This window comes from Rhineura floridana, chromosome 15 (assembly GCF_030035675.1).
Source record: "Rhineura floridana isolate rRhiFlo1 chromosome 15, rRhiFlo1.hap2, whole genome shotgun sequence".
Lineage (NCBI taxonomy): Eukaryota > Metazoa > Chordata > Lepidosauria > Squamata > Rhineuridae > Rhineura > Rhineura floridana.
In genome coordinates this window covers 22,511,746-22,534,912 of record NC_084494.1, presented here as the reverse complement: position 1 = coordinate 22,534,912, position 23,167 = coordinate 22,511,746, and the positions used below count along the sequence as shown (strand labels likewise).

General features: G+C 42.9%; 1 protein-coding gene across 1 annotated transcript in view; it reads right to left on the bottom strand.

Moving 5' to 3' along the window:
• HIVEP3 (HIVEP zinc finger 3) overlaps positions 1-23,167 on the bottom strand; it is a 68,011-nt gene that overhangs the window by 28,377 nt on the left and 16,467 nt on the right. Inside the window, exon 4 of the mRNA XM_061597261.1 lies at positions 3,079-3,254. Coding sequence (XP_061453245.1) covers positions 3,079-3,254 — 176 coding nt within the window. The remainder of the gene's footprint in view (positions 1-3,078; positions 3,255-23,167) is intronic.

Genomic DNA, 23,167 nt, shown 5'->3' with positions numbered 1-23,167 from the left:
TAATTTTGACTTAGCAAGTTTTTCTCGGCAGAATTTTTTTTAAAAAACCCAAACCACAATGACACTGTGCTCAGGCAATACATTAACTAACCCGAGACATGAGATCTCAGTTGTATTAGGATCATATGGTTCAGCAAGGACCCAAATTTGACCCCAAATTCAGTCTTTTTTATTTCCCTTTTGTGGTGTGTGTATATGAGACACTCAGCCAGATGCAACGTGGCATCAGCTGACCTAAAAACAGCATATCACTATTTAGACTGTTTAAATGACCCAAACCCTCTGATTGTGCAGTGTACACTAATAGAATTTATTAATTCTGCAAGCTTGGGCTTCAAGTGACAGTGTCTGTAAAAATGTTGATTTATTCTCCTGATGTTAGTTTTCCAAGAATTATTTACATCACAGAAATGGCTAGCAAAGATCATTCATTTAATGGCCTATCTTCAGCACAGGAACAGTGGCTCTCATCCAAACTTCTGTGTCCATCAATGTGTGCATAAAGGTAATTTACCATTAAGAATATTCCCATTGGTTCATTCATTTGTTTACATTCACAAATTAGAACCATCCATTAGAGATGCCAGAAAAGCTTTCAATTTCTAGGTTCATATAAGCGCTTCAGAGGCTCACAATCCTAGCCTCGAAGAACAGGTAAGATTTACAGACCATTGAGTTATTCTCCAGCTTGTATTAAAATCCAAACCAGAGAATAATTCCTGCATGCACCCTACCCACTCTGCCAGGCCTCCTCACTATGCCTACACTGCTAGCCCTTAATCCTGAACCCCTTCTCCCATCTTTTCCCTTTAAGTCTTACCATGAGCACCAGGGGAGCAGTGGTGGGGCATAGGAAAGAGGGGGAAAGGAAGGTCCATTCTTTCATTCTCCAGAGCTATGAAGCATTACACAGCCAGAACATAGAGAGGCAGGAGGGAAGGAACAAACTTCAGTCTCTCATTCTTCCTGTGCACTGTCAGTGCTCCTGCTGTTGGCCAATAAGTATTTAATGGGAAAAGAATTGAGAATTAAGGGAGCTTGTGAGGAGAGATAGATAGACAGATAGTTTTTATTACGACCATATGGTCAGCAAATTGTGAGGAGAGTATTTGGGGGATCAGGGAGGGGTGGCAGGAGGGGAGGGAGGGAGGTAATGGACCAGTTCCAAACATCTGATTGGTTTGGAATATAAACTGAATTATTCTGATGTTTGTGAATGACCCGGCACATTTCCAAACCAAGCCAACAGGAAGTGGGGCAAGTCCAACCATCTGTACACTCCTTTGAAGTGAATGGTGGCAAACCTGACTCAAATCAGAACTCTAGTATCTGAAAACTACCTCTAGATCAGGACAAATGCATGCTTTTCCATTTTCACACACAATGAAGATGGTGACTGACAGTATCTCTCCACAGTCTCAGGCAGAAGCTTCTGCCAGCTCTGCTATCCAAGACCTTTCTAACAAGAGATGCTGGAGATCAAAAATTTGGTCTGCACACAAACCATGCACTCTACCGCTAGGAACATAGGAAGCTGCCTTATACTGAGTCAGACCGTTGCTCCAGCTAGCTCAGTATTGTCTACACTGACTAGTAGTGGCTCTCCAAGGTTTCAAGCAGGGTTCTGTTCCAGCTCTTCCTGGAGATCCCAGAGATTAAAACTGAGACCTTCTGCATGCAAAGCAGATGCTCTGCCACTGAGCTATGGCCCTTCCTCACTAAGCTGTGGCTGTTGTGGAAGGGGGGGAATGGGGGAAAATAGGGGAGGAGTTCCACAGCTAAAACTGCACACTCAAATTTCCCTCCATCCACAGTTGGATTCTACCCAAATTAAGTTTTGAGGGGTTTTTACTGCAATCTTTAGATTCTCCTGAATCTTGGGCACAGGATTCCAAGTGCCAACACAGTTGGGAACATCAATTCCAGCTGGCTCCTTGAGGCCTTTGGCAAAGCCCAACAGAAGAGTAACCTGCCAGAACCTGTGGGTGATTCCTGTAAGCTCTTCCACCCTGACTGCTGAAAATCCACTCTAATTCCACTCAAGGCGTAACCTCAATATCAGGTCAAATTCTACCTTTGTTTGCAATACTGAGTGGATGACTCCACTAAACTGTTACATGATCATTCCACCTGGAACAATTCCAAGGGAAAATGTCCTGCACACTCCCCACTGAAAGGAAGAGAACATTGCATTCTTGAGCATAATGGGCTTGCACAGTAGTCCCCTGGTTTCCAGAAACCAGGAAAGCAGTATATATGCTACGTGGCACTGTGCTCACAAATAATAATCATAGCAATTGTGGGTCTTCCTTGTCAAATCCCAAATTTGTGGGTTGGCCTGATTTCATAACCTCTTGGTTTGTTGTGATCCTTAGGGTTTACAGCCCAGGCATATATTTAGGCTATCTTTGCAAGAAGGATTAGGAACCTCCCTCACTTAAATGTAAATGATAAGCAAACACACTGAGCTAGAAGCTTAAAAAGGGTGGGAAGAGGCCCAACATTCCCAAGAGCTAGCAATCCCACAGGCTTTGGATCAGAAGCATGTTTGTCTGGGGGAAAGTCTTTGGATGCAAAAGTTTTGCAGATAAGGAAAGTAAAAGGCATGGGAAAATAAACAGCAATATTTCTATATAGTATTGAGAGCACTAGCACTTTTTACCCCCACACACACTTGACAGTCTCAGGGGACCTCTTTGGAACCCCCAATTAAAGGCCTTTGCCCTACAACCAAGTGCTGTTTCGTTGGTTGTTCAATCGTTGATGAAGTGGGACATGGGTCCATTATGTTTTAGCCACAATTAAGGCTCAGAAACCCCTTTCTAATAAAGCACAAGAACGGTTCATACTGCTGCAGACAAACTCTGAAAGAAGCGTGCCACACTGTCTGGTGAATTAGCACATTACAGCCTTGCTTTAGCATGCTTCATCCAATCTCAGCCAATCAGAGGTTCTGCACTTTCTCATACCCTCAAAGGATTTTAAGCATCCTTTCTTCTTTCGCAAGTGCCCCAAAGAGAATGCCAACTAGCAAGCAAATGCATTGGGAATGCGAGCGTGAAGCTGGCCGGTGCTTACCTTTGGTTTTAAAAGCAAAGTTACAGTATTTGCAGACATATGGCCTGACGTCTGTGTGCGTGCGAATGTGTTTCTTCAGCATGCTGGGTTTCTTGCAGCGAATTCCACACTCCTCACATACATACTTCCCTCGTCCACGGCCTCGCACATACACATACTCTTCGTTTGATTTGTACCTATGAGCAACAGGGTGTCATGGTGATAGAAATAAAAGATTCCCACCTTAAAGTTGTAACAAGTCTCCTTTGAAATTAAAAACCATCGCACAATCCCATTGCATTATTCATGGCTATAAGCTAAAGGAATTGGCTAGCAAATGATTGTCAAGGAAAAATCAAGCTGCAGTGTGCGCGGGAGCAGGGAGCACCACAAGTTGCTGACACAAAGCTCCCTTTTAACTACAGTTCTTCTATTCATTTCAACAGATGAGAACACGAGTGGGAAAATGCTGTTGTACTCAAGTCCCGATTGTGGGCTTCCCATGGGCACTGGACTAGATGGACCCTTTGGTCTGATCCAACGGGGCTGTTCTTACTGGAGAGCACCAATCTGCAGGTCAATTCTTCCTTTTCTATATTTGAGAAAGCCAGTATGGAAGAGCAATTAAACAGGTGCAGCCAACATGATACCCTCTGGATATTGCGGGACTCCAAATCCCACTATCCCTGACCATTGACCATGCTTGCTGATGGGAGCTGGAGTACAACAAGATCTGGAAGGCACCACTTTGGTTATCCCTGAATTAGCATATCTAGGACCAGAGGGACCAGGTTCAAATCCTCACTCCTCATGCAGCTCAGATTTCAAGATAAAACGGGCAGGAAGAGAACTGTATGTGCCAACCTGGCCTCTCTGTAAGAAAAGATCAGATGCATTAAAAATAAATGAGCGAGTTGGCTTCCCAGAGACAGTGAATAGGGAACTCTGTGAAAACATGGGATCATTTCGCATGCAGATTTCTAACAACAATCTGTGGCATTTCACTTTCCTCCCAAGCGTATGAGCACCTGCCATTTCAAATTGCCTTCAATCATATTCAGTTTTGACACTTCCTACTGTTAACAGCCACGTGATCTCCTGAATAAGATCTAAACATCACAGAGATGACGATCTGACACCTGTGGCCAGAAATTCAAGTGAAATATGTCAGGAAAAGACATTTCAGAAACTTAAATATTGTTCGTTTTGGGCTAAGCCAGGGATGAGACCTTCATGGCCTCGCTATCTGGCCCTCAAAACTCTCTTTAGACTATACCTCTCACTGGCTCTGCTTGGCACTTTTCGCCTGGCTAGAATGTGTCCCTGAACTGGGATAATTCCTCTTGCTTCTCTGGATAGGAGTGAGGGGTCTGCAAGTGTGGGTAGAAACTACCCTACTGTACAAAGCTAAAGTCTACATTTGTTGCTCTGGCCACTTTTTCTGGCCCTGCCACCAACTAGCATGTGGCCCTTAGAAGGTTGCCCAGAAGGGAAGGTGGCCCTCTGGCTGAGAAAGGATCCCCACTCTTGCCCTACACCAAGTAACTCAAGTTTCTTTTCACTTTAGTACAAAGACCAAATAACCATTCATGCAGGCACATGAAAGGACCACTGCAGCAGCTCATGGGTGGTGATACCAAAAAATGACAGAAGCAATTGCTGCAGCTTCTCTACATTCTAAGCAGACTGAAACACACCTTTTGGCCTCACTGAATTTAAGAGATCACTACCACCTTTGGGCAACAATTTCTAAAGAGTGGCTTACGTTTGGAAGCATCTCAGCTTTGGTGTCTAAACATTTGAAAGAGAATATACATCTCCCAGGAGTTGCTCAAACCTTTTCCTTTTTTTAAAAAAAAGTGGAATTCCCAACAATAAAATAGAAACGCTCAGAACTACCAGATGAAATATATTGGCTAATAAAACCAAACAACCTTCAAAAAACCACAATGAGGGCGGGAAAGTCTCTAACTCTGGGTTTACAAGTGATGCATTTATAAGAGACAAGGAAGTGAACGGCCAGTAAATGTCAAAGATATGTCAAACACGCTGTAGATGGGCACAAGGACATTAGAAGAAAAAGAGAGACAGCCACCTATAATGCTGATAAATTTCAATAAAGCTCTATAATTGTTAAGTATAAATGCAACTCAGTCATTATGTAATTTGTGAAACACTCGTACTTGCCTTTCAAATGGAACATTAGTATAATAGGTGTCTAAGGGGAAAAAACCCAAAACAAATGTCAGCAGGGTTCTAAGAATATTTATTTATTCAACTGTCTCCAGTACAAGGAGCTCAATAAGCATGCACAAAGTTCTCAGGGTATCTTCCCAGATTGGTATCTTCCCTACAATTCACAGAGAGCCTGAACAAGCAATCCTTCTTCTCATGGAATTCTGGTTATTGTAGCTCTGCAAGGAATAGGGGATCTCCCAACAACTCTCAACATCCTTTACAAACTACCCTTCCCAAGATGTTTTGGGGGAAGCCATGCCTGTTTAAAGGGGCATCACAGCGCTTTAAATATTATTATTTATTTATTTATTAAATCTAGTCATTGTTTTTCTTCATAAAAATGAACACAAAGCACATACAATAAAAAGATTAAAACCAATATAAAACTAAGACAATTAAAAAGCTGAAAAACCACCACCACCACATTACATGGATAAGATGGTGGAACAACCTATCCCCTAAAAGGGGCTACAATGTCAAAAGCCCTCCAAAAAGTAAGAGCCGAGCGCCAGGGAGAAGAGGAATGTTTTTGCTCGGCACCTAAAGATGGCACCTAATGATGGTCCCAGATGTGCCCCTCTAGGGAGAGGCTCCATAAGCAGGGAGCCAGTGTGACCTTAGTCTTATGACCTTTCCACACTTACCATTTATAGCGGTATAGTTGCGGGGGGAGGTCCCCAGATTTTTTCAGCATGCTGTCACATGACATTGTCATTATTCAGCTAGTATTCCAGTACAATGTGCTCAAAAGCCCTCTTTTTCTTCTACCATAAAAAAAATCCGATTTTTGTGAAAGATCTGGAATGGATCCCCAAGCTTTTCATTCGTGTGGCATGCGTACAAGCGTCATCCTGGTTTCTGTGTGGAGGAGTTGGGAGTTGGTGGGGGTGAGTTGAGAGACAGCTGTTTCTCATCACTTCCCTTTGACAGACGGAAGCTGTCAGTTTGGGCTGTGTGCAGTTCTGTTCTCAGGAGCAAATGGCTGTGGCAGTGACAATTAGCTGAAGACAAAATGCAGTCATGATAACCAGGTTAGCCATAATTCAGGAGATACACTTAGTTCCTCTTGGCTGACCTCTTCTAGTGTCTTATACTCACAAAAGATGTTTTTTTAAGATGTGTTGCTTTTCTGAGGTTTTGTAAGATGTTTTGCTTTCAATATTTTATAGATATTTCTAGTGTTTTGACATTTGTTTGCCGCCCTGGGCTCCTTCTGGGAGGATGGGAGGGATATAAATTTAAGTAATGATGATGATAACAATAACAACAATAATATCAACAAATAACAATATCAACTCTTTCATAAACAAAACTCAGAAACTCTTCAGTCAAGAAAACATGTTACCTTGTCTCAAGGAAATCTACCAACAAGTCATTGAAGTTAAAGAGAAAGAAAGCTACATATTTGGATGCATTGGATTGTCTCAGAAGTACTCAATAAAATTTCCCCAATTAACCGCTAATCTATTCTGACTTTGGCCTCCTTCTCTTGTTCTAATATAATGTGTTAATTTTGCCATCAAAGCAGAATCCGTTAACATAAACCAATTCCTTATCAAGGGTAGTGTATGAGTCAAAATTAGGCCGAGGGCCACAGGCAGATACAGAGTGACAGGGCTGGCCCCCTGTGATATGGTAAGACAAGACCTGTCTGTACTATACTTTTAAAGCACTTTTACACTACTTTAACAGCCATGGCTTCCCACAAACAATCCTGGGAACTGTAGTTTGTCAAGGGTGCCAAGCGTTGTTAGCAGACCCCTATTCCCCTCACAGAGCTTCAATTCCCAGAGTAGTTTAATAATCAATCCCTCTTTCCAGGGAACTCTGGGAATTGTAGCTCTATGAGGGGAACAAAGCTCTCCAAACAATTCTTGGCACCCTTCACAAACTACACTTTGCAAGATTCTTCGAGAGAAGCCATGGCTGTTTAAAGTGGAATAATGATAACAGTTCTCAACATCCTTAAAAAATGGCAGTTCCCAAGATACACTGGGGGAAGCCATGACTGTTAAAGTAGTATAATAATGCTGTAAATGTATGGTGTGGAAGTGGCCACTCTGGCAAATAAGCTATGTAGCTTGGCCAGATGCCCGTTATCTCTTCAACCAATTCTCCCACAAATCTCCTCAGACTTTCTCCACAATCTCCTCAAAAAGAACCCTTCAGTCCCCTACACTGTAAGGCCTATCACAGGGACAGGGAACCTTTTTCAGCCTGAGCACAGCTTTCCCTTCTAGTCAACCTTTCGGGGGTCACTTGACAGTCGTGCGGGGGTGAGTCAGAGGTAAAAGTGGGCAGAGCAATCAATGCAAATTTTATCCCTGAAGAGATATCCTCTGTCCAGGGAAGCAAGAAGCATAATCCAAATTCAAGGACACATTCCCCCAAAAATACACTCAAGGAGGGTACAGAACAAGGTTGGTGAGGGTGTGGCTTAGGAGGGTGTGTCACCTGGGGAGAGCTCTGAGGGCCGGAGAGAGCGCCCCAGAGGACACATTTGGCCCCTGGGCCTGAGGTTCCCCATTCCTGCTTAAGGATCTATAGCAGCTTCCAGGGGCTTAAAATACAACTTTTTCAAAGGCCTTTCTTTCCGAAGGAGCCACTGAGAGCGATCAGTCTTGCTGCTGTTCCTTGATTTCTTTCTTTTTTGTACTGATGAATTTTTAGAAAATGGTTTGAATTGATCTTACGTGTTTTAAACTTAAAAAAACCCACCATGTTTATACACTGCTTTGGAATATTTAATGAAAAGCAATATAGACATAAAAATATTATAAAAGGATGTATGAGCTGGTCATCACCTACATCCTAATACACCTGCTTTGATAACCACACAAGGCTTCCTGCACTGCTCATCCATTCACCCCCAGCAATCCATCATATCATTCCATTTACAGCTGCCTTGTTCTTGTATTACCCGTAATTACTTTCTGACATGGACCCTTTTATGAGGCCTGCCTTTGTTATCTTGGAGTCCTGTGTCAGCTCCATTAGTGCTATCAATAGACAACATCTCCTGGTATTGCCATTTTATCTGGGACTTACTGGGGAGCGGGGAGAGAGAAGAGCTATTCCTTCTCCAGCTCCCATGTGTGTGAGAGTGTGTGCATCAATAACCAAGTACTAAAACTAAGCAACTTCTTTAAAGCACAGAAATAAATTTGACTACGGAACACAAGAAGGTGTTTGAAGCATGCCATGCAACACGATTGCTGTCCTGAAAAAGTGTGTTTGTGTGATTCAATCTGCACATAATATTAAGCCAAACTATGGGAAAATACAATACCTAGTGGAACGCCTCTCTCGATATGAACCTACCCATTCACTACGGTCAACATCAAAGGCCCTCCTCCGAGCTCCGACTCACAGAGAGGCTTGGAGGGTTGTAACGAGATCTAGGGGCTTTTCAGTGGTGGCCCCCGAACTATGGGAAAGTCTTCTTGACGAGGTGCGCCTGGCGCCTACACTTCTATCTTTTCGGCGCCTGGTTAAAACCTTTTTATTCTCCCAGGCATTTTAACATATTTTACTGTTGTTAATATATACCAGGCTGTTAAATGCTTAAAATGTATGTTTTTAGTGTTTTTATTGTCATTTTATTGTATTTTTGCATTGTATTTACTTTATGCTGTACACCGCCCTGAGAGCCTCTGGCTTTGGGCGGTATAAAAATAGAATAAAATAAATAAAAATAAAATAAAATGTGAACGAGGAAGCATGCTGGTGCGCATTTAGAAAATCATGGCCACCTTGCTTCTCCCAAAGTCCTGCTGTGGCCGCTACCAGAATCTAAGATTCAACAAAGGGCAAACAAAATAATTAAAGGGATGGAACAACTCCCTTATTACGAAAGGTTACAACACTGGAGGCTTTTGGTTTACAGGAACTAAGAGGGGACATGAGAGAGGTGTACACAATTATGCACGGTGTGGAGAAAGTGGATAGGGAGAAGTTTTTCTCCTTCTCTCATAATACCAGAACTCATGGACATCCAAAGAAGCTGAACGTTGGAAGATTCAGAACAGACAAAGGAAGTACTTCACACAGTGCATAATTAAACTATGGAATTAGCTCCCACAAGAAACAGTAATGGCCACCAACTTGGATGGCTTTAAAAGAGGGTTAGACAAATTCATGGAGAATAAGGCTGTTGATGACCACTAACCCTGATGGTTATGCTCTGCTCCCACTGTCAGAGGCAGTATGCCCCTGAATAACAGTTCCTGGGAATTATAAGTGGGAAGAGTGCTATTGTACTCTAGTACTCCTTACCTGTGGAGGCTTCCACAGGCATCTGGTTGGCCACTGAGAGAATGAATGTTGGACGAGATGGACCTTTGGCCTGATCCAGCAGGGCTCATATTTTCTTAAGCCCTGGTTTGGCTTAGTGTTACATCTGGAACATCATCTAACCCTTACCCAGCTAATCACTGTGCTCTGCAGGCGAGGGTCTCCTGCAGGTACCATCTTATAAGGAGGCCTATTCTGCACAACATATGAAGTGGACCTTTAGTGTTGTGGCACCTACAAAAGGTATTTTGTTTTTAAGATGTTTTTAGTGTTTTGTCCCTTGTTTGCCACCCTGGGATGCTTCTGAGAGGGAGGGCACGACAGAAATTTGTTGGAAGTGGGGCAAGAGTAACTACTGTTCGGGTTCTTTGGTGTGTATTCCAGAAGGAAGATAGAGTCAGGGTCCTCCAGCTACTAGGCTTCCCTACTTTTACCTGTGTTCTTCTCTACCTAACTTCCTTCAGTTGTAAACTGATACACTCAGGGAAGCTGCCCTGTCCCTCCTTCGTCTTCTTCTTCCACTGTCCGAGGAGGGGACGTCTTTGTTTTTGCTCTCTCTCCTGAGCCATGAGGGCAATACCCAAATCTGAGCATTGCGCCTCCAGCTTAGTTAGTTAGTTAGTTAGCACTACGTATGCCTTTCCTATCTACTATGCATTTCTATAAATAAGGTAGCTTTTTCTTATTTTACTAAGTCTTAAGTCTCAGTGATCTAAACGCAGGGTAAAAGCATGCTACTTAGGTAAATACACACACTGGTACACACACAGCTCAGATGCTGAGTATCTCTGCATATTTCCATAACAAAATGTAATGTGTGCGTGTATCTGTTATGTGCTTTCAACTCGATTGCGACTTATGGTGACCCTTTGAATCAGCAACCTTCAGTAGCATCTGTTGTAAACCACCCTGTTCAGATCTTGTAAGTTCAGGTCTGTGGCTTCCTTGATGGAATCAATCCATCTCTTGTTTGGCCTTCCTCTTTTTCTACTCCCTTCTGTTTTTCCCAGCATTATTGTCTTTTCTAGTGAATCATGTCTTCTCATTATGTGTCAAAGTATGATAAACTCAATTTCATCATTTTAGCTTCTAGTGATGGTTCTGGTTTAATTTATTCTAACACCCAATTATTGGTCTTTTTCGTGGTCCATGGTATCTGCAAAGCTCTCCTCCAATACCACATTTCAAATGAGTTTATTTTTCTCTTATCTGCTTTTTTCACTGTCCAACTTTCACATCCATACATAGAGATCGGAAATACCATGGTCTGAATGATCCTGACTTTGGTGTTCAGTGACACATCTTTGCATTTGAGGATCTTTTCTGGTTCTCTCATAGCTGCCCTCCCCAGTCCTAGCCTTCCGATTTCTTGACTATTGTCTCCATTTTGGTTAATGACTGTGCCAAGATATTGATAATCCTTGACAAGTTCAATGTCATTATCAACTTTGAAATTACATAAATCTTCTGTTGTCATTACTTTAGTCTTCTTGGTGGTCAGCTGTAGTCCTGCTTTTGTGCTTTCCTCTTTAACTTTCACCAGCATTTGTTTCAATAATCATTACTGGTTTCTGCTAGTAGTATGGTATCATCTGCATATCGTAAATTATTGATATTTCTCCCTCCAATTTTCACACCTCCCTCATCTTGGTCGAATCCCGCTTTCCATATGATATGTTCTGCATATAGATTAAACAAATAGGGTGATAAAATATACCCCTGTCTCACTCCCTTTCTGATAGGGAACCAATCGGTTTCTCCATATTCTGTCCTTAGAGTAGCCTCTTGTCTAGGATGCACATCAGGACAATCAGATGCTGTGGCACCCCCATTTCTTTCAAAGAATTCCATAGTTTTTCATGATCTACACAGTCTAAGCTTTGCTGTAATCTATAAAGCACAGGGTGATTTTCTTCTGAAATTCCTTGGTGCGTTCCATTATCCAATGTATGTTTGCAATATGATCTCTGGTGTCTCTTCCCTTTCTAAATCCAGCTTGGACATCTGGCATTTCTCGTTCCATATATGGTAAGAGCCTTTGTTGTAGAATTTTGAGCATTACTTTACTTGCATGGGATATTAAGGCAATACTTCGATAATTACTGCATTCCCTGGGATCCCCTTTCTTTGGAATTGGGATGTATATTGAGCGCTTCCTGTCTGTGGGCCATTGTTTTATTTTCCATATATGTTGACAAATTTTTGTCAAAATTTGGACAGATTCCGTCTCAATAGCTTGTAGCAACTCAATTGGTATGCCATCTATTCCTGGTGATTTGTTTCTTCCAAGTATTTTAAGTGCAGCTTTCGCCTCACATTCTAAAATTTCTGGTTCTTCTTCATATGATTCTTCCATGAATGAATCTGTCATCCTGGCATCTCTTTTATATAGTTCTTCAGTGTATTGCTTCCATCTTCCTTTTATTTTATCTCAATCAGTCAGTGTGTTCCCCTATTGATTGTTCAACATCCCTACTCTTGATTTGAATTTCCCTTTGATTTCTCTAATCTTTTGGAATAGGGCTCTTGTTCTACCTTTTTATTATCCTTTTCTATTTCTTTACAATAATTATTGTTGTAGTTCTCTTTGTCTCTACGTACTGAAAAATGGAAATGGACTGCCTTCAAGTTGATCCTGACTTATAGCGACCCTGTGAATAGGGTTTTCATGGTAAGTGGTATTCAGAGGGGGTTTACCATTGCCTTCTTCTGAGGCTGAGAGGCAGTGACTGGCCCAAGGTCACCCAGTGAGCTTCATGGCTATGTGGGGATTCGAACTCTGGTCTCCCAGGTTGTAGTCCAACACTCTAACCACTACACCACACTGGCTCTCTGTCCCTATGTACTAGTTGCTGTATTATTGCATTTAGGGTTCTAGACATGTTTCCCTCTCCTTTTGCTTTTGCTTTCCTTCTCTCTTTAACCATTTAAAGAGTTTCATCAGTCATCCATTGAGGTCTTTCTCTCTTTTTAATTAGAGGTGTTGTCTTTTTGCATTCTTCCCTGATAATGTCTGTGACTTCACTCCATAGTTCTTCTGGTTCTCTATTATCTAGGTTTAAAGCTTCAAATCTGTTCTTTATTTGATCTTTAAATTCTTCTGGGACATTATTTAAACTGTATTTTGGCATGATGATTGCTTTGTTGTTCTTCTTTAGCTTTACTCTGATTTCCGATATTACCAGTTCATGATCTGTACCACAGTATGCTCCTGGTCCTGTTTTCGCAGAAAGTATGGAATGTCTCCATCTTCTGCATCCAATTATATAATCGATTTGATTCCTATATTGGCCATTTGGTGATGTCCACATGTACAGTCATCTTTTCGGTTGCTTGAAAATGTGTTTGCAAGAAACAAATTATTGGTTTCACATAATTCAGTAAGTCTCTCTCCTGCTTCATTTCTATCTCCTAAGCCCCATTTCCCCACAATTTCTAGTTCTTCTCTGTTCCCTACTTTTGCATTCCAGATGCAATACTGTACATCTGAACCTGGGCTTATGGATTGTTTTCCCCAAGCAGTAAGCCAAGAACCCTGGCTGGAAATCATTGTTTATCTGAAATGAGACAAACCACAAGACTGGGTTCAGACACAACACCAAGCCAAACCACAGTTTCACTCCAAGTAGTGCAGCAGGAAGACTGAAGGAACAGCAAAGCAACTGCTGTTTTCTCACTGTGCTCCAGCATGCTTGCTCATTCATGCTAAGCCACAGTTTAGCTTAATGTTACAAGCATATCTAACCTGTTTGTGTGTGCAAGCCAAGAATTCTTCTCCAGTCCAGATTTTAATCTCACCAGAGTTCAGTGCTTTAGAGATCCATTGGTACCTGTGGGTGGGACTGTCTGGGTACATGTGTGCCTGTCAGCACCACATTGGCAACCCATGTCACAGAATATAGCATGAAGGAGGGGTGGCAGAGAGAGAGAGCCCTGCCTACTTTTGGCTCTGCCCTTGCCGTCTGCTCCTCTTGGCCCCACCCACTGCTGGCATGTAGCCCCCAAAAGATTCCCTCCCACCAAAGGGAAATAGGTCCTCGACAGGAAAAGAAAAGTGCATCCCACCCTTGCATTCATTAGTGAATGGTGTGATGCCATTTAGACCAGGTCTGCTCCCTGAATCTCTCCAAGCTTGCTAAAAGCTTCAGTGCAAGAATTCTGCCTTGCCAGTGCTTGCTGTTATGATCTGATGCCTGATTGGGGGCTCTCTCTTTGCCACTCCCTTTTCACTCTATTTCTTTCCACCACCTCCTTCTACAATCTTCCCTCTCACATGAAATTAGGCCTAGGGTTCAATCTGGGGTGGGGGGGGAGAAGGAGACTAGGGATGGGGGAGAATATCTGCTAAATCGGACTAGTACCGGATTTTGACTGAATCCGACAGTCCGCTGTTGTTTTGGACCGGCACTGATTTCTTGCAATGGACCATGGCTGTAATCAGCATGGGGTTTTTTTCTGATCCCCCTGGATGTTACATAATTATCTTTGTAATTACAATTGCTATTATCCATTAACTTCGATGGATTTACATAAGCATTTCTGTTAAAAAAATAATGTAATTTTTTCACCCCCAACCCCCCCCCCAAAGAAGCAGATCAAATCAGCAAGTACAAAAGCAAGCGGGGGAGAGGAGGCGGGTTGGGATTTAAAGAGAGACTATCAGAACACAAGTGGATCAGAACTAGGCACCAAACCCCATCCCTAGAGGAGACTAATCAGTGTGTCATCAGACTTTATGTTTCTTGTGACCATCGCCTCTCTCCCTGCCCCACCACGGTGCTACATCACTATACACCATCATTTGGGGCCGTTATGGGGAAAACAAAAAGCAATGCCAAGCAGTGTGGAGGCCATAGGACCCCAGAGAAGCACCACTTTGTGCTAGTTCATTATTATTGACGAATACTTATATCCCACTTTATAGACCCAAGTGGTTCTCAAAGAGGCTTACAATAAAGACTCTCATAATTTTTAAAAAATGACATTCAACTCCGGCATCAGGAACAGAAATAACAGGGCATCTCTGTGGTGCCAGAATTATCAAGGCAGCAAATCTTGCTGTCACCCTTGAACCTCTCTGGTGTTGCCCTCCGCCCTCTGCCTACCATATGGCAGAGAGCAATGATGAACTCTGAGCTGAGGAAGCAGAAGGAACATAGAAAGCTTCCTTATACTGAGTTAGACCACATTGGTCCAGTTTAGCTCAGTATTGTCCACACTGACTGCAGTGGCTCTCCAGGGTTCCTGAATGGGGATATTTCTAGCCCTATCTGGAGATGCCAAGGGTTGGACCATGGACCTTTCTGCATGCAAAGCAGATGCTCTGTCACTGAACTATGACCCTTCCCCTGAAAGCACTGCTCATACATCACTGCAGTGGTAGGGATGCCAACAAAAATATGTTCCCTATGCCTCTCTGGCAATGCATGGATAAGGCTATTTCCGAGCCCTATTGGAGATACCAGGGATTGAACCTGGGACCTTCTGCATGCAAGGCAGCTGCTCTACAACTGAGCTATGGCTCTTCCCCTAAGGAACATAGGAAGCTGCCTTATACTGAGTCAGACCATTGGTACATCAAGCTCCGTACTGTCTACATTGACTGGCAGTGGTTGTCCAGGACTTCAGAATGGAGTTTCTTCCAGCCCTACCTGGAGATACCAGAGACTGAACCTGGGTCTTTTTACATGCAAAGCATGTGCTATGCTGTACATTGGATACAGACATTGGGTCATGTCCAAAGCATTTACCTTTTTATGGTACCATGAGTATATTTTTTACTCTTCTGCCTTAGATCATCACAGTTTAAAAACTAATCTAAAATGTGTGTAATCCATAGCAGTCCACTAGGCAAGGAAAGACATCTGACAAAAAAGACTTAAGACAACATGAATCCCTTAATCTAGAGTAGAGATGTAAGGAGGCATTGATTTCTGTTCCACCCCTGTTCATCACATGCAGCACTGCTTGTTCTGCTGCAGTTCAGTTATCGACAAAAACTATGGTATTCATCTCACTGCCTTACATAATTCATTACATAATTAGTTACGCAATTAATTACATTAGTATTACGCTATTCCATGCCATTCATTTCAATGCAAAGGAAATGCAGTGCAAATGGGGGGGGAGTAATCAAGTATGCATAACTTGTCGTCCAAAAACAACAACAACAGTGAGTTCCAGTGCTATTTGCTGGACTGATTTTCATTCCAGACATGGGATGAATAAGTGAACTTCAGCAATTTTTGCTCCCATTTCCGTCAGAATTCTCTGACATCCCTGTTCAAGGCCTTCCCCAGAGTGAAGAACTAGTTTCCTCAAAGTGGCAAGGTATACTGTAGTAATTTCCACAATATCCACAATGGACTGAAATTAATTGGTCTTCATGGCAAGTAAGATCCATGAATCATTTTGGCTCACTTATTCTAGTTAGTGATGTCTGAGCGCTTCCCCAGGCTTGCATCGGCTTGGCATAGATTAAGTTGAGCCATTCTCTCTGTCACACAGGGACAAAATCAGGCCCATCAGTTGTCCTTGGGAAAAGTAGATTTCCCAGGTCTATTTATGCCAGAACAAAAGAGAGGGAGGGGCCTTCCCCCTCCTACTCACCACCACCTCTGGGTTGGCAGCAGCAAAATTAAGTGAGCTGAAAGGGAAGGCGTTTGAAGGATCATTGGTGTGTGGGTGGATAAATGCAAAGAAGGGTGATGATTCCAGGTATTGCTGGCTGTGAGGGAAAGGAGTGCAAGTTGTACTCTGGTAGGCTCAGATTAAAATCTGAGATGGAAAAGAATTGGGGGGGGTCATTAATACTCACCTTGTATTTGAGGCAAGCATCATGAGCCCCAAGGCTTGTATTTTTGAGCCCCAAAATATGAGTCTTTGCAACAACTCAAATTCCAGTAGTTTACTTGAGAGCTAATGGTTATAAATTGTGCCCCTTTCTGTTTTTCCTGAATTGGTACCAGGTGGGTCTTCAGAAACAAAAACAAACAACACACCATTTACCTAACTTCCCACTAGGCTCAGTCGTTCTCAAGCTATTGCTCTCCGATGCAATTCAGAGCAGGATATATTCATGCAGACAGGGAACCCCAGGGCCAGGGAATTTTGCCAGACTGTCTGTTCCCAGATATACCACACCCATGTGCAAGATCAGAGCTGCAAGCAGCTGGAAAACTTGACAAAACAGGAATGGAATCTTTCGCAGAACTCGCATGCTATAAGGGCAGGAATGCTGAGTGAGCATGAAGGCAAGAAATGATTCCCAGGTCATTAAAGAAAAAATATGCTTTTAGGGTATAGCCAGTTGTCCAGTGAGGTCTTTAGTGGGAAACTGGCACTGGGAAGCTGTCTCATTCAGCTGCAAGAGAGTGGGTACATATTGAGAAACATTTCCCAAACTCTCACCAAATGAAGCAATGGGGAGAACCCTTTTTTCTGACAAAGCAACAAGGGGGGATTTTAGCTCAATTCAATGACCATGTAACATGCCAACCAGATGCACAATTTGTCGTGAAACGGAGGAACGTAGCCCCATTTCCTTTTAGGAACTATTTAAAAGATTTTTTTTAAAAAAAACTAGCATTTTAAATATATTATTATTATTATTATTATTATTATTATTATTATTATTATTATTATTAATAATAATAATGTCTGAATCTCAGCAGGGACGGTATACATACCCTCTCCCATTTTATTCTTACAACAACTGTGAGGTAGGTTAGAGGCTGAAAGAGTGACTGGCCTAAGGTCACTTAGCGAGTTTCACGGCTAAGTGGGGGTTTGAATCTGTCGCCCTGCAATCCTAGTTCAATGCTCCAACCAGTATACTTTCCCAATACCTAAGACATCACATTTTCACAAACCCAGTAAGCATTCTTATCTACTTCTTTTCTTATCAATGGGATGAAGTGATGCCAGAAAAGTTTACAATTTCCTTGTCTGGGATACAAATTTGTCCAACTCTTCTATAAGAGCATCACTACCCTCCAAAATTCTTTAGACTCGGACTGAATCCAAGGCAGGGTGCTCCCTTCCCCATAGCACCCTGAATACTGCATTGTTGCCATACCAGGTGCTAGGGACCCTGGGAAATCTAATTTTCCCAGGGTGCCCGAGTCCCTGATATGCACATCAGGTGCTGTTGGAACAACATCCTCCCAGACAAAAGAAGCTGCAATAGGCACCAGGCTGAGGAATAGAGGCCCTCAATGAGGCCTCCATGATGCCTCCCCTACTACTGCTGCAGCTACCACCCCCACCACATCAGAGGGAAAGGAAGGGGATGGCAGGGCAAGGGAGAAGAGTTCATGGGGGAGAGTCATTTCTGTTTACTCTGACATATTCACTGATGATGTCATTGCACACACAATGGTCTCAGAATATGGAACTGGGTTCGACAAAAAAAACCCATAACTAGCTATTGTCCTTCCCTTCTTTTTTTTTGTAAAATAGCTCACTCTGCCTTTTCCATGCAAATGTTGGCACAACTGTGATCAGTCAGTTCCTTACACTAAGGGAAGAGCCCAGGGTTTGCTTCACCTTCTCCTAGAACATTTACTTGCTACTACAGTGCCATCTAGGGTTGTCCATAAAGTGCGGAACAATCAGCAAGTGAGCTAGACTGCTCCCTTGCTTTGTCTTAGAACCAAACAGATACGTTCAGAAATGGGGGAACGCATTGCACAAAACTAGTCTTCCATCTGGAAAATGCACCAACCCAGGTCCAACTCTTTAACATTTACAGATGCCATAGTCCAAAACATCTGGAGAACACCAGGATGAGGAAGGCTGGTCCACACGGATGGGCAACAGCAGCTCTCCAAGGTTTCAGACAGGAGTCCTTCCCAGCCCTACCAGGAGATGCCAACAACTGAATCCAGGACCTTCTGTTTTCAAAGCAGGTGCGCTGCCACTGGGCTGCTGCCCTTCCCCTCATCTGCAGTGGAGAGACTGATGAGGAATTGGTGCAGAGGCTAAGCATGTAGATTATGATGTACTCATGAAGTGCCCCTAAGAACTGGCCTGTGGAGGGCAGATGCACACTATATGCTTACTGTATATTATGAAAAAGGATGCAATCTTGCCATCGCCTGATACCCTCTTCCCTTAAAACTGCTCCTTTCGCATTCACTAACAGCCGTCACAAAAGGAGACTGCTATTTGCATAGACGGGATTTGCTTTGACAGAACCATCTGTAGTCTAGCCAGAGGCTAAATGACTGCAGCCAGAGTTTGTGAACCACATTCTTGATCCCAGATGTGACCCTTCGTGTTAACAGTTTTCAGCTGTCCCACTGAGACACAGGCCCAGAGAGGCTGCCTGCGGAGAACCAACCAGCAGCTTTCACTCTTGTCGTCTTGCATAATCCTGACTTTTTCTGGGTCTGCCAGGGCTCTAGAGAAATAGCCATCACCCAGTACAAAATGCATGCATGGAAAGAAGACATTCCCTCTTTCCCCCCAAAAAAAATTGTTATGACAGGGGCAACGTTATATAATTTTCCCAAGAGTAATAATCCAGATTGCAGCAGCTCCAACAGTCCTTCCTCCCTCTCTCAACTTCCAATATAGATTGTAATGAGCGAATGGCTAGTGGGTTTGTTTGTTTTTTGTAAATGAATTTGTGAAGTGAATGGCTCTCATGCCTTTGCTCCAATGGGAGAGCATTAGAGGCCACAGCAAACTTAGGCTGCATCCGTACAAGAAATTTAAAGCCGTATCATACCACTTTCAAGAGTCACGTCTTCCTCGAAAGAATCCCAGGAAGTGTAGCTTGTGAAGGGTGCTGAGAACTGCTGAAAATGGAAATGGACTGCCTTCAAGTCGATTCTGACTCATGTCGACCCTATATTCATAAGGTTTTCATGGTAAGCGGTATTCAGAGGTGGTTTACCATTGCCTTCCTCTGAGGTTGAGAGGCAGTGACTGGCCCAAGGTCACCCAGTGAGCTTCATGGCTGTGTGGGGATTGGAACCCTGGTCTTCCAGGTCGTAGTCCAACACTCTAAACACTACACCACATTGGCTCTCTGCTAAGAATGGTTAGGAGACCAATATTCCCCTCAGAGAGCTATAATTCCCAAAGTTGTTTAATATTCAATCCCTCTTGTCAGGGAACTCTGGGAATTGTAACTCTCTGAGGGGAATGGGGGTCTCCTAACAACTCTCAGCATTCTTGACAAGCTACAGTTCCCAGGATTCTTTGGGGAAAGCAATGACTGTTTAAAGGTACAGTGCACATGGGCCCAAAGTTTGGCTATTTGTCCCAAGCCTTGGCCTTGCATACTCCCTCCTCCTCACCTGCTGCAATTCCCTCCCGCTGTCTCTTCTAACAGTGTCTTGAGAAACTGAGGCAGACTACTTAAAAGTGGCAAGTATCTCTGCTTGATTTCTTTGAGCAAAATCAGGGTGAGTTTTTATTTATTTATTTATTACATTTATTCTCCTACGTTTCCTCCAAGGAGCTCAAGGTGATGCACACGGTTCTCTCCTCGTCTCCATTTTATCCTCACACCAACCCTGTGAGGTAAGGTAGACTGAGAGGTGGTGACTAGCCCCAGGTCACCAGTGAGCTTCACGGCTGAGTGAAGATTTGAACCCTGGCCTCCCAATGTCCTAGTGTGACACTTCAAACTGTGAACATTTATGTGCTGCCCCACATCCACAGCTCTCAGAGTAGGTAAGAATGAAATTCCATAAAACTGCATCAGTCGTAAAACGCAACAATACAATATAAACACGCACACATACACCCGAGAAGAAGCAGTTTATCTCAAATAACCACGGCCTGATTGTCCGAAGACCAGAGTAAACAGCCAGGTTTGAACCTGGCATCTAAAAGTAAGTATCAGCTAGATTTCAAGGGGGAAGAAGTTCCAGAAACCACCACAGAGAACAACAGCCCATGTGTCCCAGTCAAATGAATGTGGTTCCTAAAGAACACCCTCCTATCCAATCTTAACTCCCAAGCAGGGACACACACATGCACCCTTGTTTTCTGCTGCTCAGCATGGAGGAAAGTCTCTTGCTGCGTAGAGAAGCTAAAAACCAGACAACCTGCCTAACCTATTTACATGCCTGCATTTCCCGGACCTAAATAGGGCACATAAAGCTTCTCAGCTCCTGCATTCTAGGAGCCTATGGAAATACTAAGAATAGCACTGGACTCTTGGTCTATAGCACAAATCGCTTTAAACACAAATGATAACCCTCTTCACTCTGTGAACCATTTTGAAAAATCAAAGCTGGCAAACGTACTCTCCTCCCTGTGCACACATACCAGCTGGTAAGGAGGACAGGGACACACGTTAGCAAGACACAGCCTGGTGTCACCTATTTATCTATTAAAACACGGACAACACTTTTATTGAAAAGTGGAGTTCATAATTAGTTAAAATCTGAAATATTTAGATAATATTGAACTATAGAGATTATTTTAATTAATATAAATCAGACCTGCACTGCAGCTGTTCCAAATGTTATGTATATATTATAAACCATCCTACCTTTAAAGATTTAAAAAATCTGTATGTTATGTTGATTTTTCCTTTTTTGTATCTGTATATTTTCATTATCGTCATAATAATGATGACTAACAACAACAACAATAATAATAAATGGTTTCCTGGAGCTAGCATCTTCTTTTCACTCTCTCTATGCAGAGTGGCAGAAAACAAATGGGACACACTGTGGTTCTGGTTCTATGCTGGTCATGAAAGCTGGGGACTACAAACCGCCTCCTCTGCAGGTAGCATAGAAATTCAGTGGGCTGTCAGCCAGTGTGCCTAGCCCTTTCTCTGCCAATCCCCTGGGAAGCAAGCCCATCTCAAGTGTTCACATAAACCTCAGAGCTCCACCCCCTCCGCAAAGTTTTTGAGGGTCAAGTGGAAGGCTGGAAGGGCCCCCAACTCATTTTGGATAAAGGAGTGTAATGTTTGGGCACCCCATATTCCCTTCCTGGTTTGGACAAACCATCGTTTACCTTAATTTACTGATTTAAAACATTTTATATACCCTCCTTACGGACAAGACATGGCTCCTCACATATAAGTATGCAAAACAATTTAAAAGATAAAACAAAACTAATTAAGCTAGCAGCATAAAAATATAAATTTACTTCAAACTAGCAATACTTAAGATTATGATGATAATCATATCATGGCTTCAGAATGCCAGCTTCATTATTCAATGAAAATGAGACTGATACAGCCAGGTCCTTAAGGCCCAATTAAAAATAGTCAAAGAGGAGGCGAAATGCACTTCCTGTGGGAGGGTCTTCCACTATGATGGAGAAACCAGTGAAAGGGCTCTGTCTCTTCTGCACACCAATCTGATGGAAGCAGGACCTCTGTAGCCAATCTTAAGATTTGGCAAGCTTCATATAGGTGCCAGCAGTCCTTCAAATAACCTGATCCAGAACAATTTGGGGCTTCAAAGGTAATCACCAGCACTGTAAATTCAGCCCAGAAATGCACAGGCAACCAGAACAACTAGTACAGAATCAGTGTTACATGCTCCGATTGCTTGGCACTGCAGGCAACCAGGCGGCTGTATTCTGCACTGGCTGACATGTCCAAACCATCATTAAAAAGCAGTCCTTTGTACAGCACATTAGACTAGCCAAGTCTGGACATAACCAGGGCCTTCATTTGCCTCCAAACTAAAATTGAAAACCATGGTTTGAAGTAGTGTTGTTGCAAAATGACACACACCTCTGCCTCCCCAGACCACATTCATGAGCCTTGATCTTGAGCAAGTCAAGGAATTCTTCTGCAGGAGACTAATGTTGGCCTGAGGGCAAGTGACACTTGCTGGCCACTGTGACAAGCTACATGACAAGAAGTGGTAAAAAGAAAACACCAGCCAATGGTAGGCACTGCACAAAATTGTTTTGCAAAAATTCACATGTGCATCAAAATCTCCACACACACAAATTTAAACCTCCTTCCCAACAAATACTTTCACATAGAGGTGTTCTAACCATCACATTAGGAGCAGCATCTGGAAAGTAGAAACCCATCTCCTGACTTATACAAGAGATTGGTCTGAAATCAAGACCAGTGAACCTGAGACAGGAGGCATATAACAGCTTGGCTTCTTGGAAACCATTCCACTGATTAAATTGTTTGTTTAAATGAAGATATCAAGAAATTAATAAACCTTGAAAATCACTGGATCTTCCATGCCCTGAAAGAAAACATCTGCAAGCAATTTCTCTGCTTTGAAGGGCCAGCTACTGCTTTGTGAGCTGGCTGAGTAGATAGCAATGCTAACCAGTTACATGGAAAGAGCAGAGGGAAAGAGAGGAAATGAAGTACATGACTGAACAAACACTCATCCACCTGGTAAAGAAATGGGTAATAGAATCGTAGGCTAATATCCAACTACATTCTACCCTGAGTAGCAGTCCCAATGTTCTTTTCTTTGAAATAGAAAAGTTGCTGGGGGGAGGCGGGAAGAGAGATTTTGATCAGAGAAGTGGAAGGCAAGGTATTTAATTCTTTCCTCATTCCCATAATTTCTCAAGTATAAATTGCCTCCCTAGTGGTTCCCAGTCCTCCCCACACCAGCAC